Source organism: Clytia hemisphaerica, unplaced genomic scaffold, assembly GCF_902728285.1.
Source record: "Clytia hemisphaerica strain Z4C2 unplaced genomic scaffold, Clytia hemisphaerica genome assembly, whole genome shotgun sequence".
Classification (NCBI taxonomy): domain Eukaryota; kingdom Metazoa; phylum Cnidaria; class Hydrozoa; order Leptothecata; family Clytiidae; genus Clytia; species Clytia hemisphaerica.
In genome coordinates, this window is record NW_027104088.1 from 50,140 (window position 1) to 68,136 (window position 17,997).

General features: G+C 34.7%; 1 protein-coding gene across 1 annotated transcript; it reads right to left on the reverse strand.

Moving 5' to 3' along the window:
- Positions 1–11,882: 11,882 nt before the first annotated feature.
- LOC136812672 (UDP-N-acetylhexosamine pyrophosphorylase-like) lies at positions 11,883–17,742 on the reverse strand. The gene is made up of 10 exons (XM_067069198.1): positions 17,463–17,742; positions 16,923–17,088; positions 16,519–16,654; positions 15,890–16,044; positions 15,445–15,638; positions 14,537–14,730; positions 13,897–14,037; positions 13,461–13,640; positions 13,191–13,236; positions 11,883–12,730 (listed from the first exon to the last, which is right to left on the reverse strand). Exons 1-10 carry the CDS (start codon positions 17,733–17,735, stop codon positions 12,626–12,628), a joined length of 1,590 nt encoding a protein of 529 aa, XP_066925299.1. The 5' UTR covers positions 17,736–17,742; the 3' UTR covers positions 11,883–12,625.
- Between the last annotated feature and the right edge of the window lie 255 nt (positions 17,743–17,997).

Genomic DNA, 17,997 nt, shown 5'->3' on the forward strand with positions numbered 1-17,997 from the left:
TACCTAGTCTAGGATGGTAGACGACTGGATCAGACATAAAAATAAATAAAAATCAATGGAAAGGAAAATTGACAAGATAATGTTTATCCCGTAACAGTTACCGTAAAATTATAATAGTATTACATCCTTATTATTATCCATATAGCGGTCATTAAGTAAGCCATTAAAGATTCGAACGGCGGGCGGTATTGAAAGGTTCTATGACTCAAATAGTCATACCCGCGCTGAGAAAACTAAGGCGGCGTTGTGCTTCAGAGGGTTGAAATATCATTATAACCAGTCCGCCCTGGTTATAGGGCGATAACGTCGTTTGCGGCCCGTTCGGAACTTTATTGAAGTCGTTGCATTGAAGCGGTGAGACTAAACCGATGTCAGAAAAAAACACTTTTTGGTCATTTGCGGCCCGCTTGCAAGGATACTCAAAACTTGTTGAAGACATTGCATTGAAACGAAAAGACTTGGCTGACGCTAGAAAAAAACGTTGTTTGAATTTCCGATATGGATAATAATAGTAATAGCGTTAAGCTTTCGTTCGTTGTTGTCATTAATTCTACCCTTGCAGTTTGATTATTAGCCCTCTAGTGCCATTTGCGCCCTCCGCTTCACGTCGGGCCCAAATGACACTCTCGGGCTAATAATCAAACTGCGCGGGCAGAAAATAACAACAACGACCTCAAACTGAACGCTATTGTTATATTACTGTATCAAACACGTGCATTATAAACACTCCAGTCAATGTGTACCATAGACCATATACCCAACTTTAATACAACCTTGTCTTTAACCTTTATACACCCATATTCAATATTAATGCTCCTACGTTTTTTGTCGATGTTTTAAAAGAAACATTGATAAGCTCTCAATATTGTAACTTAAAGTTAAATCTGCTGCGTCTATCTTGAGCAAGAATTCTAATTGCTCCAGATTTGACAATAATTCCTCAATGCCTAACTTTCCAACGGTAACGTTATGTGAAATACCTCTCTTCTCCCGACCAAAATTAGAAAATCTACTTTGGATCTCTATCTAAGATATCCAATTTTCAAATAAAACCACAGCCACAAAACAGCTGTTCATGGATACTTTTTACAATCTATACTTTACGTACATCATTGATAAATTTGACCAAAGAAATTCATACGAAAGTCAGAACCGCTACAAGATTTTCCTCATGCACCAATCAAACAATTAAGTAGGTTGTCCTAAAGTAATATGTTAAAAACGTAAAGTAAAACACAGACTAGAATTAGAAGGACAAAATTGAAGCCTAATTTACTACTAGTGTGACGCATTGTTTAACACGATATTTATGTTGTGCCAAATAGCTCCATCATCTTGAAGTTGAAAATTCCAGTTACTAAACTTTTGACTACTCTAGACTCTAAAGACACCAATATCGAGGTCTCAATATTTTTAATGTTTGCTTGAAAATAAATATTTTTTATAAACCATGGCGATGAAGAGCAGCTAAACCCATATACGGAAAACTCTTCCGGAATGTAATGAGGAACTCCATCGTACATCATTTTCTTGACATCATTAGGTCAGAAGCGTAGCCCGTTGGATGAGAATAATTGGCCACGAGAAATTAGTTTTAATAGTTTGGAAATAAGTGTTGCAATTTTTCTGGCAATGCTAATAATATCTTGAAAAAGCCACATTCCCACACTCTCCCTTGTGTTGTACAAACAGCTGTGCATGATTATAAGGATGCCTCTGTGAAGGAGTTTGTTTTGACTGAAGACTTGGGTGCTTGCTGGACGTGTTCTCCTTCCGTAATACTAAAGATATTCACGACGTAACGTTTTTTTCTACAGAAACTATCCGACTTTGTCCACTTTTCTCTTGTCAGAATTTGCACCTACTGGCAAAAACCTGTGGTATCTCCGTAGCATTACATCATGAATATCATAAATCTTTTTGGTTACATTCAGACCGATTCTATTGCTTGAAAAAGTCATATTTTAGCGGAATGATTGATGCAAAAATACTTGAAATTTTGATAACTTTTCTTTGTGACCTCCCTATCTAAAATAATATGAAATCTACTAAACACAGCAAACTCATGAAACTAAGAACGTCATCAAACTCTGAAACTTACTACTCTTACTTGCATAATACATAATACATTGAAAGTAACAAACTAACAAAGATAGTACCGCCGGCCGATACAAATGTCACTGAAAAATGAATCGATGCGAGTAATCTCAGTTTTTTACTTTTTTTTCATCCATTTTTTAAAATACAGGTATTCATTTACGTAAATCTTTTTGAATGTCGAAACAGTTCAACAGTAGGACAACAGCGGAATGCGGGAAAACAACCTAGGTGTGGAACGTGCGGAGAGAGATATTCTGCAAAAAGTTTGAATAATTTATTTACTATCTATTACATGATTGCGAAGTCGTTTTCCATCCAAGCTCAGATACCTTTGAGTTGAAACATCGTCGTAAGGTCATGTACATGTAGTCCCAAATTTAGACGATTACCAAGCATCCAAATTCTGTTTGATCAGAATCAAATTCTGAAAAAAATTCTTTCAATCTCAAACAAAAGACCACAAAATGACACCGAAAATTATCCAAAGAATCTTCGTAAATAAATGATATGTTTTTTTGAAGAATATTGCGATGTCCTGTGGTATATTGAAAGTTTTGGTATGCACACACAAAGAATATCTAATCAATGTCGATTGTCTGGTGCGTTTGACCTAGAATGAAATTTTGATTTTTAATCTTATCCTAGCCTCAGATGCGTTCATCAGAATAGATTTTTTTCTCAGTGAGAATAATAATGAGGAATACTACTTAGGATACCCCTAAAACTGCAGCTAATTCAGTCAAAATAACGTTCGTCTAACGGTCACACTATTTTATCAAAATATATTTAGCAAAACGTTGAAAACAATGTTATATGTTAGCCGGTATTTGGATAAGATAATCAGCCTTATCTGCTAAACTTCACTCAGAATACTGAAAATTTTCAGTAAGAATTTTACTCTACTTATTTTCTTGCACCCCTGTGTCACAGACAAGCTGGGACCCCCCCCCCACTGGAAAATTTGGCAAAAATATTGTCCCGGTGGGAAAAAATGAAAAAATACTCTAGAATTTTAGCCCCACTGGAAAATTTACCTTAATTTCATCCCCCATTCGTAATTAAATGTTTAGATATTGCACTAAAACCTTATATTCTAGCAAAACTTCCTACACGCCGGTTCAAAGACATGATGTAACTTAATCCTCATGGAAGACATGCTTTTATTTCCCTATCCAAAGAAAACTCAGCATAACTGTGACAAATTATCCAAATCAACCCATAATGCAACTGTGAGCGAACCAAAACAAATTCATATCTGGTATCATGTATTATCAAAAACTAAACTCAGTTAAATGCAGTAGCGGATCTGAAGGGGCTCAAAATTTATGGTGGAGAGTGTTAATTCAAGCCATACTCCTTAGAAGGAAATGAAGACTTCCCATCATAAATTTTGAACTCCCCTTAGATCTGTCACTGGAAAAAGCCAAGTATACTTTTTGTAACTGACGTCAAAAATCCAAAAAAGATCAATGTTGTAAACAGTGATCTGTGTCAGTATATGATACCAGTACAACTGTGAAACTTAGTTTAATTAAGTATTATCAGAGACAGTCGTAGCCACAAACCATTTTAACAAGTGGCGCTAAGTAAGCTATCTAATGAAACATAACAGTTACTTCCTTGAACATTCTGAAGCTTTTATATAGAAACCAGGCCAAATAAATTTCATTTAATGTGACGAACAATGCGTTTTGGAGGTTAAAATTGTGTATCTTGCTTATACAGTTGACGCTTCCTAACTCAAAGTTCTGCTATTCGATACGCTCCATTATTCGATAAGATTGAAAGTCGCCGTCAATAAGAAACTCTCATAAACGATGCTTTACAATTCGATACGCTCCCTTATTTGATGAAAATCTAATTTCCCTTGAAATTCGAATTAGAGAGCGTCAACTGTAAGTACGCAAGTTTTAGGGATCACAGAAAAGGAGTATCAGAAAATCTTTTCTAATGGCCTAGGAAAGTGCCACTCCTTTTTCAGAAGTATTTAACGTTTCAGTAGCGTTGACACAAGAGGGTTACAAAATTTGTGTATAAGAGCAAATTTTTATGGCACAGTATCATATATTCATGATATTAAGCAGATATTCGACAAGAAAAATCGGATATCGAAAATTATTCAGTCGAGCTTGATGATATTCGACGAAGCGAAGCTGAGTCGAATATCATCAAAGCGAGACTGAATAATTTCGATATCCGATTTTTCACGTTGAATATATGGTTTATCGTTCACCAATTAGCAGAAATGTATTTTACTTTTTGTCCCATTATTTTCTCATTCAGTACTTCTCTCTTTTTATAACATTTTCGAACGTTTTAATTAAGGAAGTCAATTTCATTGTTTTTTTCTCTTTAATTACAAAATGTTCGAATTTCCTTTCTCTTTTGTTAAAAAAGACCTTTCTGTTTTTCTGGTTTTTTATATGTGACGTTTAAATAATTATTTGATCAATAAGCTATTTTCTTTATGCTCGCTTCTACAGAGGAGATATTTTTCTATCGGATATCTAAAAATATTCGACAGTGCGTTTTGCCTAGAGGTGGACGATAAAAAAAGATATTTTCCATATCATAAAATCTTCTCTCCTACACAAATTACACTATTGCGCTTAGCCTTGATCCCTTCTTCTCTTTAATTCTCGGAGCATCAGTTTTCAATAAGATCTGTTAAAGGATTAGACCCACATCTTGTGCACAGTAGCCGTTGAGACGATGTTTTCATAAGTACAACCTGTATGTTCTCAATACGTACAATGTTTTGAGACTATTTTTAAAAGGATTTTGTGTTCTCAAAAAAAACATTGTACAGTATGTATTTTTAAAAAGTCAATGCCGAGCCATTTTTTTCTATTCCAGCTGAGCTCGTGATAAAGCTTTCACATACTCGTGCCGAGACCACTGACTGAGAAAGTAAGTGCATATTGCCATTAACTTCCTGAATATTTTTTGATGTTCCACTGCAGGGTGTATAATACCACACGTCATATTGTAATAGCTTGTCATAGGGCGTTTACGTATTATCTGCACATGATATAACGGTGGTACTATATTTTTGAATCACGTTTTCTCGTGCAATGTTAGCTGGCTTTAAAAACCTAAACCGAAAAATCTGGCGATTTATACAACAGAAAAAGCAAAATCGTCAAAAAACTTGCAATTCAAAAAATTTCAATACAGTGTTTCTTTAACTCGAACCTCTATAATTCGAATGTCTCATTAAACTCGAGCAAGATCCTGTCTGTCAACAATGCCTTATAAACCTTACTTCATAACTCGAACAAATTAGTGTTCCCCGTGCGCCTTCGAATTAGGGAGACTCGTTCTTCTGTAGTTTCCTAGTAGATATTCGATCACAATTATACACCTGTACCTATGACCAAGTCTAGAATATGACATTCCAAGAAACTTCTGAGTGCTCCAGTGTACAAGATTCATTGAAAAAATGGTTTTTGTAAAAATTGAAAGTAGCCTTGAGTAAGGAGGGGGGTTGTTTCTACGAATGTTTGTTTGTAAATCTCTCTCCTTTTGAATGTTTTGCACAGTTGACTTGTGTAATTTGTATGTGAAAATATTGGCGACAAAGCTGTGGGTATGTCGTGAGTATAACGGTTATTTAATCAATGGTTTTCACTTAGTAATAGTTTTGAGGTTTTGTTAAAAAACGCTTTTTGATTATGATGACAAATTTTTGCAAATGTTCATGTTTACCATAACTGTAACTCTACTGTATTTTGTAAAAGACTCTCGCTTAAGAAGATTCCTCTCGTTTAGTTGGGATTTTCTCCAGCGTTTTTGCAGTGATGTATCCTCATTTTGGAAAGATACATGGCTTGTCATGTCCCGCTTATTTGAAAAATTGAATCTCTATTTTTCAGATTTTCTGATAAAAGCTATCGAATAAAATACGAATTTCCATGATTTTCCGTTCTTAAATCGAGCTATTATATTTTTCTCGTCAATATTTTTGCCCAATCGCGGGTAAATAAATTAGACCTCCAAAGCCTTTGTTAAGATACATTACATCGATACAGCCAAAATCCATATAAAAAACCTGATCTGGAAGCCTATTGTTCTAACTTTGTTTAGTATTTCGATTGCCACCAAATACTCCTTTTGAAATTGGCTCGAAATTTAATCACATGATCAAAAAGTGAGCAAAACAAAATATTTTCTTAACGAAAAATAGAAACAATAGAAAGAAACAAAAGGCTTCAAGACCATGGTCATCTATCTCAGTTTGAAACCCAATGGTTTCTCTCCAAGCCACAATGACATATACGTCATACGAAAGGCGTTTAATGAAATAATTACGTCATAATCCAACTAGAGAACGATTTTCGAGTAATTTAAAACAGTTTCGATGATGAGCTACTGGTCTAGCTTTGATATTGAACACTCTAAACCTCTATATCACTTAAAAGACTAATGGCTCCTCTTTCGGGACTTTAGTAGTACAGTTTACACTCTCTAATTTGACGCTCAACTATTCGATACGCTCCAGTATTCGATAATATTGAAAGCCACCGTCAACGAGAAACTCTCATAAACAACGCTGTACTATTCGATACACTCCCTTATTCGATAAAGATTCGATCCCCTTGAAATCGAGTTCGAAAGCGTCAACAGTACTATCAAACTAAAAATCCCCACGATTCCAAATTCATATAAGCATAACATTGGATTCGAAGCTTCGTCTTGTTTTCACCTCCTTAGATCGTAATTCATCTATCATAATTAAGATATGATTTATATTTTCATGAAGTACTTCGTATACCCTAAATTGGATTTTCTTTCCTCTTTTAATCCAATGTGCATTTTATTTAAACGTCACTTTCTTGAAACAAGATTATCTCTAAAAATAACTGATAATTTGTAGCCCTGTTGAAGCTTTCGTAGGAAACCACTGGTTTACCTCTGTATGAATACCGGAAATGCGGGACATAGATTCTCTGTGTGTATCTGTAATTTGAAATGGGACTTAGCCTTGTTTAGGCTCTTGCCATTAATATTGATTGGTTTCTATGAATACAAAAACAAAAAATTAAGCTGAAAGAGAAGAAGAGGACAAGGTTAAACTAACAAACTTGGTTCTTATCATTATCGATTTACGTTATTGTTTTGTAGAAAAATACTGGTTTACCTCTGTATGAATACCGGAAATGCAGGACATAGATTCTCCATGGACATCTAGTTTTTATGAGAAGGTTATCAAAACGGTAAGAAAAGAAAGGCCAGCAGAGTCATTGAACACCCCCATCTCACAGACCCGGTGGGGTTTTATCAGCCGGTGGGGATAAAGATAATGGACTGAAACTCGATGGAATTGTTCTCCTCATTTTTTTTTATGGCTGGGGATTTGAATTACATTGTTTTCTAGCCTGAAAATTCAGTGAGGATTGAAAAAGTAGCACAATATTTTGCAGCGAGGATTTGCTTAGGCTACTGGCATCCACTAACGGATTCGTGCTCCTTATACTACATGGGGTTTTGTAGAGGTCTGCGATTCAGACTAGGATTTGCTGATGTGATCATTTTCAGCGGGGACAAAAACTAGAGTATAATTTTCCACCGGGGACGATATTTTGGCCAATTTTTCCTGTGGGAAGGGTTCCCAATGGGTCTGTGAGAAGGGGGTGTAATCATTGACTTTTCGAACTCAACACTTTTTTTGTATCATTGTATTGACCCAGCCGGCACGGCACAACGTCAAAACAACGTCCCTTTGATATTCATAACGTCCAAAGCCAGGACGCTAGAATGTGTTTTAACGTTTTTTCTCATTAAAGCATAAACTAGTTTAACACTAGTCAAGTGCATGAAATTCAACTATATGGAGATGTCAACTATATGGAGATGAGGGTTTATCGACACTATGTTGTCATTTGCCTTTTCTGTTGCAGATTCGTTAATTGCAGAGAAAAGGTGGTTATATTTCGATATTGGTCAACCCATCTCAATGCCATATCCTCAAATAAAGGCTTGTCCTACGATTCCTTGTCCGGAGGTTACATGCCCTTAAGTCTCAGACTCACTTTTATGACTGTCAACTGATAACGAGGAGGCACGTCTTGACTTTTGTAATGGATTTGACTCTCATTTTAAGTGCACGCCTTTGTACTTGTGCTATTTTCACCAGGATCTATTCGTTAAAACATCTTTCAAGATTCAGAGAGAGTGCATACAAATCTATCAAATCTGATATTCTCCTACTAATCAAGCTTACAGTTCATCTTCAAAAATCCATTTGGATAAACTATATTCGATTTTGAAGCTAAACAAGATTCATGATGTCGGCTGGTTTGAAGAAACGTTAAAAACTCGATATGTTTCGATCATTTTTAATTGGCTTTTTGAGTAGATTCCATCAAGAGCTCAATCAATTAATTGCAATAACAATTTAAGAGCTTAAGATTATGTAATCGTTTTTCATCCCCCCTTTTCAATGATAAGCTAATGAGAAGGAAAAAAACATGACCTCGTTTCCTCATTTCACTATCTATTTGTCTAAGCGGTAAAGTGGTTCTAAATTCCTTTCCCCCATAAAGCTTACCGTAGATGAATGGGGACCAATTATCTTCAATTCAGAACTTCATCACATGAAAATCTCTCTTTTAGGATAGAAGAAAAATGATAGCTCATTTTCCTTGGGAAATACAAGGGAATTGTAAGAAGTATTTTTGCTCAGGAAGATATTCTTTCAGGTGATTTTCCTTTGAAAATACAAAGAAATGTATTAGTTGATTTTCCTTAGGAAATACAGGGCATGTAAATGTAATAGATGATTTTCCTTTAAAATACAAGGCATTTTGAGAGGTAATAATTTTTCTTTAACAATACAGGGAAATGTATAAGGTGTCTTTCCTGAGGAAATACAATGACTTGTATTGACTTGATATTGATTTCTTTTAGGAAATGTGTTATCGCTACTTATTCCTCTCAGGAAAATGGAATTATTGGTTTTCCTTAGGAAATACAGGGGAAAATATCATTATTTTTCTTGCTTAATGCTTTAGGTGGTTTTCTATGGAAAATACAAAGCAATTTGTTAAATGATTTACTTTGAAAATAAAGAAGTTGTAACTGTTAGATGATTTTCCTTTTTGAAATACAAAGACATTGCATTAGGCGAGTTTCCTTGGAAAATACAAGGTGATTTATTAGGTGATTTTTCTTAGGAAATACAGGGAAATGTATTCGCTTTCTTGGGAAATACAAACCATTGTTTAGGTCATTTTCCTTGGAAATAAAAAGAAAATGCTACTTGTAATCGTTCTTGTGAAATAAACAAATTACATGATTTTCCTTTGAAAATTCAAAGATTTTGTAAAATTATTTCCTTTTATAATACTAAAGTATAATTTTCCTTTAACATTCTATTCACTCAAAATACAGCCCAGTGATGTGTTTACCTTTGATACAGGTAGAATTATACAAAGGTTACGTTTTTTACAATTTTTTGAGAAATATAGTGATCATCATCGAGTCATGGTTTAATGAAGCTCTCTTACTTTGAGCTGTGAAATTATATTTCCTCTTAATTTTGTTTGAAAATGAATTTTTTAGGAAAAGTTCTTAGTAAAGGTCAAGTATATAATCTGAGACTAAGCCGTCGCATCGCCGTCTTTCAAGGGTAATAGAACAATACAATACTCTATAAAAGTATACGATTTTACGTGCCTATCGATGACGTGCCTAACCTTTGAGAGAGTTGTCGTAGAGATTTGACAAATTTCATTACTGTAAACATTTGTATTAAACGCAATTCTTACTACTGTGACGGAAATATCACCACAAGTAATTAAACAGCGCGTTGAATTGGACGGAAGAAGATGCGTTTCTGTAGTTGCTTACTGTTACGTAATGTATTATTACAAAATAGGACCCGTTCTCAGGAAAATAGAAGTTTCCGTGCTGCAGTCCATACCAGTCTGTGAGCGCCTAACCATGGTTAATATCATGGTTTAACATGCGGCAGCCGGTTCCTGGGAATGTTATGGTATCCCATTTCGTAATGTGAGCTTGTTCGCTCGTAGCTTGTGTAATTCTGATACTCCAGAGCTCTCAGTATATTGCTAGATAGTGCTCGCACAGTCAGTATGCTGATGACCGGTGTATCTTAATTTACCTTGCTCGAAACCAACCTTTGGGGTCTGGGACAAGGCATGGCAGTGTGCTTTTCTCAGATTACCCCTAAGGCAGTGATGCGCTATGACCCGGACACTCTTTTTCATGATACTCTTAAAATGTGCAATTTCAAAGGAAAAATAAGAAACTTCAATCGTTTTTATCAAGAAAGACTAAGGAACTTCATTTCTTTAAGTGACTTGGATATATTATTGAGTTACTATAGGACACCACCACCCCGACCGACCAACCCATCGCATTTCATTATGCTTATATATTCTTAGGTATTAGCCACTAGCGGTATAGATATACGCATGCGCATACCATTCTCAAATTTCTGAATGCGCGCATGTGTTTTAATACCTTAGCACCATAATGCATTGATTTACTACTTTATGAAGCACATAGTCAAGGTATTTGAAGTGGTTCGGACGAGCATGGGACGAGCATCCACCTAATTAATTATGTTAATGCGACAGTGTCTTGAGTAGCTGGGTAGTGACCACAGATATCTAAGCCCGAAGGGCTAGATAAGCAACTTTAAGCTTTCTCCAGCAAAAAAAAGTGAAGCTAAAATTTGACTTTTTAAATTTCGTGCCGATGGATAGGATCTAGCATTTTGATTGTTTTCGGAGCGCGAGATCAAAAAAATTAGGCGGCAAACGCTATTTCACATCTCTCAAACTGGTGAAATTGCATATTTTAGTCACGTGACTCTGGTAGGAAATCCTTCCAAAGATGAGCTTCACTTTTTGAACAAAGCTGCAAATCTAGCCCTTCGGGCTTTACAGATATCTGTGGTAGTGACCCTATTGGCTTTTATCACGTAGGAACTCGTATTTGAGCCATCCCTACCTATTGTTGGCACCTTACTCCATTATATTATCAGATTACGTCACGTTATTTAAGTCTCGATGAAAATCAAACAGACATGGAAAAGAGCTTTTTAGGTTTTAACGTGTTATAAGGGTTATTTTTGATTTTGTGTACTCTCGAAGAAAATTTTTTGGTAGATTAGATGGAGATGGTATTGGGTATTCAAAATAGATATTCAAAAACATCACAATATCAAGTTATTGACAAGAGACATTGACTTCAAATAAAAACGAATGACAGAAGTCATTCCAAGGATCAAAGATATCCAGGAAGAAAATCCAAAAGGGCGTGGTTAACATGTGGCAGAGTGAAATTCCCCAAATGGATAATGGATAACATTTTTAAGAGTGAAATTAGGCTGCTGGCATCCACTAACGGATTCGTGCTACCTGTGGTTTTGTAGAGGTCTGCGATTCAGACTAGAGTGAAATTTGAACTGGTCTACCGACTTGGAAAATGACTGAAATGATCCTGAACCAAAAGATGAAGATGACAAGTGCCCACCATTTAAGAAAGTCCAAAAAGGCGTGGTTTCCACGTTGGCGAGGGAGATGGATATTAAAAAAAAACCGATTTGGCAAATATGGAGTGCTCTCAAATCTTGTCAAATGACTCTACAGACCCAGAATCAAAAACTGATACGAGCTAACATGCGTGGAAACAATGCTTAGTAATTAGATTCATTAACTGGGGTGTGGCTTTTCCTTGGTCGAGGAAGATTCCCTTAAATCTTGATATAGGCATTACGAATTAGAAGAAAAAAATACATTCATGGCTTTCTTGTGATGAAAGTGTAAAATTCTTTTTAAATAATTTAAAGATGTTTTTAAATTAAAAACAAACAAAAAATGTTTTGCATGGTATTACAAAAAAAAACATAATATAACAATTACATGCTATCATATGGTACATTAAATATAATAGTAAACTAATAACTAAAAAAATATATCAATCTTTTTGGGGTTGAAAAGTTAATTACTGTAAGATTTTACCGGACATTAAATGTCCGAAAAATAACTTTTGAATAAAAAAATTCGCGTTGAAAACTTATTAGTGCAAATCTTTCAAATCTAATTATTCCATTGTCTTAACTATTATTGATGAGAAAAAAAGAAACAAAGTCACGTTGAAAATGAAAAATATCAAAAAGAATGTATGAAAAAATTGAACGAAAGAACGAAAACAAACTCGCTAAAATAAAGCTGTTACATTTAACATAACTAAGTTTTGTTTTAACTAAAAACAAAATAAACAATGCACACCAAAATAAAGAAATAACTGAGAAAAAACAACATTCCAAAGAAAAAAATAAATCCAAACAAAATTTTTTATAACTTATTCTCATTATGAAAAATATAATATATATTATAATAATAGTTTAAAATTCATGAAAGACGCATGTGTTGGTTTGGTTGAAGAGAGTCAGTGAAAATGTATCTATCATTTAAAGTTATACAAATTAGAAACAAAAAACAAACTTAAATTTTGGGAAAGTTAATTAAATAATTAAAACAAAATTAAATTTTCAGTTTTTAGATTTTTTAGATCGCGGTGAATTCGTACTATCGTCTGGTTGTAAATGGATAGGTTGAGTTGATGAAAATTGTTGGCCTTTGAATGATTCCAATCCCTAAAAAGATCAAAGAATAACATTATTTAAAACTTATAAAACTGGTAAAAGGACATCAGGTACGCCTTCATAAAAAAAACAATATCTTTAGAAGCAGTAACCTAAAACTTATAAAACTGGTAAAAGGACATCAGGTACGCCTTCATAAAAAAAACAATATCTTTAGAAGCAGTAACCTGATAGGTAATTGGCACACCCTTTTGCAACTGAAATGAATTGACCCCAGTAGCGTGGTGGGTCGACTAATATTCGGGAAAACCGGGGAAGCAATTTTAGAAGATTTTGATTTTGGCGTCCCATGGAAAGTAAATATCTTTGCAATTATTACAAGAGTGAAGCGAGCACGAAAATTTTGGGGTATTTTCTCTAACCTAGGTACTTGGTAAAAGTCGCTCGAAAATATTGGGCCACTGAGACAGAGGTGAATGTTTTGGTAATAAAGAAAACAAATTGTTCTTACCTCACCAGCGAAGGAAAGTAAAGGTGAAATCTCACATAAATTCGTGCTGTAAAGAGAAAAAGAAAAATAAGTATTAATATCATATACATAAAGATGGAAAACACTACCCTTTCTTCGACACAGAAAGTCATATGATGTTCCTTTCAACCAATAAGATTTGATTATTATGAGTGAAAAATAAGCCATATGGTTGAACTCACTAGACGATTTTCTTTGCCAAACACACACTATTTATCTTTAGTAAGTTAAACCATGAAAGTAAAAACTTACCAATTTTCAACGGTTTTGCCATCGTCATCAACGAATTCTGCTCCAGCGTTTCGAAGATATTTTTTACACAAGTTGGAAATGTCTTGTCGGCACGAAATGGCCGAACATTTCGGTGTATCAGGGCCATTCTTCAAGGGTGAAAATTCTTCGTCACGTTCACAAACGAAGATACCGAAATTACTGTTAAAAAGATAATGAAACGTTTATTTAAATAAATCAACGTTGCAAATTACTTGAAAGAATGTCCTGACAAAATCTATCGTTTCCCCTGAAGACAGCGTGACTCGAAACAAAAACAAACGAATTTGCCAGGATATTTCTTGGTAGCGAAGAGTCGGTTTATGCTAGAGGCACAAGCCCAACCACCCAATCACGCCCCTCTTATGAAAAATTATGGGAAAAATACTTAAAAAAGCACCAATCAAAGCATAAGTACCTCGTGTATTGGAAGACATCGAAAACGAATTTTTCTAATTTCATTCCATTTGGTTTGGTGGGTTTAATTTCAACTCCTTTATCATCAACGTATGGAATCTTCTTCTTGGCAATGTGATGTGGCATCTCCTCTAAGTGTTCCCTGTGGTGAAAAAATTGAATGAAAAACATTCAGAAAATTTGCCAAGGATAAATTGCCCATATTATCAGTTAAATAGGGTTTTTATTCTAACGGTTGGGTAAAAAAAAAACCTCCCTATTTTTCGGTTTTTATACATTTGTATGTTCATTTAAAATGACTTTATGGCAATTTCACCGATTCTTAGCCTATTTCCCGGGCTAAGTTTAAATTTTAAAAACTTTTTATTTTTGAAGAATTCTCAATTAGGGACTGGAAACAAGATACATGATTATATAGAAGACACTTTTCCTTGCTAACTTATTCCCCATCCCCAGACCTCAATGTGCTGAACAGAAATAACATTTTGAAAAATACAAGAGGTGCAGTACAGTGGAATTCAAATACTAATGGAACCAAAAGACTTCTTTTCAGGGTGTGAAAGCAGAGCTATGGTGAATGTACAGATTTCTGATAATTCGAATTATAGAAGTTCGAGTTGGAGATACATTAAACAACATACGTGATAATCTGTCTTAAGAATCGCGTGTTAAAGTAATGCATGCAAATGTTGGAATCGTTGAACAATAATCGACCATCTTCACTTCTTTTCTCGGCTGTCGTTTGTGAGATTTCGCTGTATTCAACAACTTGGAATTTTCCTTCGCATTTACACACCACACCGACTGACTCATTTGGTTCTTTCTTTTCAATCACCTGAAAGAAGAAATGGAAGAAAAAGATTATTTTAAAATTAAGATTACCACCAATCACTATAAGCCCGTTGATGACTATTAAAGTCGGAATATATTACAAATAATTAGTATATTAATTGTCGGTTCCTCAAATTGTGATGAAAAAATTATCATCGTTTTGAAAATATTCCACTCATGATTATCTTTTCAACATTTATCTTTAGTTTTTTGTCTCCGCTGCAGATTTCTTTGAGATAGACTTTACTCGTTATCACTGACCTCTAAGTGGGGGTGTACTGTTTTTCGGAATTCAGGAAAAATTCCTTCTGTATTTCGGAATTCTGAAATTGTTTCGATTTCGGAAATCCATATATTTTTGCTTCAAAATTTCGGTATTTTAAAGTTTTTATCCCCTTTTTTCGGAATTCATACATGAAAAATCAAATTTGATTAAAAATTAGTCAAAACGAGAAAAGATACCCAAAAATTCGGTATCAGAATTGCAAGTATTTTTTTACGGAATTTCGGAAATTTGGCAAAATTATTGTCGTATTTCGCAAATCACAAACCCCGTACGCCCCCCTCTAAGTCTTGTAATTTACTACCATCGTTGATGAACGTTGGAATAACGTTGAATGCCAGCTAAGAACACAAATCGATCAGTTTCTTAACGAAAACATCTAATGGAATTTAACACGAATGGTCTTTTAGAACTCTTAGAGTTATTTTCTCATACCTTATTCGAAGCATCTAAATCTTTCATTGCACAATAACCAATAAATGATGGGTCAGCAATTTTAACAAGAATATTATCTACACAGTAAACAAAAACGTGTTTGACGCCATTTTGTTCCATATCATCGACAACTTTGGCGCTTCGAAGGGCGGTGTATAATCCACCATTACCGTCTGGTGCCTTAGCCAAAGATCCTGAAATTAATCAAATTTAAATAAAGTAAAGTAAAAATAACTAAAAGATTTTGTTGCCTGCAGTAGTTTGGTGGAGTTTTTATCATTGTAGAATTTTTATTATTATCACTTATATAGATTGTAGAGAACTTTAGCCAATACGAATCGCTTATCAACTTAGAAACGCATGAAAATTCAATTAATATATGTTGTACTTATGGACAAAGACAGTGTCTCACTGGTCATGGTTCTTCAGAGGCAAGATATAATACCTGGTGTTTTCAGGATTAATTTTCCTTCGAATGTCAAACATGGTAGTTGATGCTGCTCAAAAAAAACAACAGCTGATGGCTCCAAACCAAAGAACGAGTTGCTCTCGAAATAATCTTTTGTGTCTTTGAGAGTTGATTCACTGGTCATAATGTACCTGAAAATGGAACCATTGAAGTTGTTAATATCGTTATCATAGATCGCTTTCCAAGTTCGAAAAGCCATCGTGGAACCTGTAGGCTTCTAGTACGATTTTTTTGTGGGCCACTCATTCACTTTCATTTTTTCCAAAGTTATTTTTATTCCATAAAGTCATATGTATCTTCAACTTCAGACAAATAAAAAACGATTTAATGAACAACTAATCCAAGATTCTTCGAATACGGATTAACTGCGGGAACCTGGCTAAGGCAGAAGTTTAATGATATTGATGAAGATTGGACATTGATGTGGAAAGTTTCATAGTTTTTAGATTCAATTTATTTAAAAAAGTTCTATAACCAGTACCAAGAAATTTAGGGAGCTGGCTTCTTATAGAAGAGAGACCATTCATTCGACATACACCTGCAAATTTAACGCATTTTGATTTAAATCATAAAAAAATGAAGTAGTTTGAAATAAAATGGCGTACCATCTGATAACAGATTTGTTTCCAGTTTTTGTTTCAGCTAATTTTTGTAGTTTGAAAATTCGTTCTGCTTGGAGTTGGTATAATGTCTTGTTGGATGGGAGACCAACATTGTACATGCCTTTGGGATGGTTGAAGCCTATAACAGGAAAGGGGATGCAAATTAATTATTTGATAAATATTGAAAACAAACGAGACTTTGCCTAGATTACTATATCATAAAGACTTATTAACGGAGAATGTCATGTAATGTGTACAACCTATATTTTGGGTTAAGAGTTTTTAATCAAAAGAGACTCTTATGATAGGATACTCTTATGAGACAAAGTTCAATATTGAATATATAATGATGAGTCTGTATCTCCCATAAAGACACCAAAAAACTGTTTCTCAAAGAAAAGACTCACCAAGTCGCGTTCCTTGTCCACCAGCCAATAGAATGACACCAACGGTGTTATCTCCCATCTCTTGTAGACCTCTGTTTTCCCATTCTTGGACTGTTTCTTTCGGTGAGGTAGACTTTTCCACTCTCAATTCTGGTGAAATAAGTTCCATCAAATCGTCTTTCTTGACCTGTTGAATATGGATGAGATATAAATTTACTGATTGTTCACTGTCTTGCATATATACAAATGTCATATCCCTTCACTCACTAGATAGGCTAACTCTGACTAACTGCTCACAAATTTCCCGTGAAAATGTGTCCAGTTTTAAAGTCGACTAGTCCGCCATGTTCTTGTCGAACTTATTAACGGAATTTCAAAACATTCGAATCCTGCTGTTGATGACCAGAATTGAGAAACAGAAATTGACGATTTTTTTTATAAAACCTACATTTGACATAAAGCATAATTTGAGGCTGATGTGAAAACAAAATTTTGCTAAGCTTAATCAGAGCCTTAGCCCAAACTTCCCGTATGCTTATAAAGCAAGAGAGTGTAACTCACGTCAGTCTTTTCCAAGTCGACTTTAGCTCTGCCATACAATTTGGTGATCAATTTATAATCAACGCCTTTCAATTCATTGGTCAACTTGATTTGTTGGTCATCATCCAGAGTGTTGTAAAATCTCATCAAATGTTCTTGATCGAATTCTTTAAGTCTTGTTTCCAAATCAACGCAATCCATTTTTGTTGTAGTTGTGTTGTTGTATGTGTGAAGAAATTTGTTGTGAATATTTTTGTTGTGTTTGTGTATATTATACGATCTGAAATGAATCATTAAAACATTCATTATAATCATGCAAAGGTACTACAATGAATACATCGTACCCAGAGCAATTTCCAACATGTTTACATAGTTGTATAGCTGCATAAGTAAGTCTGAGACCGCAGTTCGGAGGCGACCCGGATGCTCCTCTTTCGATAGCTATCTACCCGAAGGTAGGGGAGGGCACCACTCTTTCTCCCAGGTTCTCTCCACTTACCCTTGATCTTTCCCTTAATTGCTGAGCATCAAGCAGAAAGGCATCAAGTATCATTTT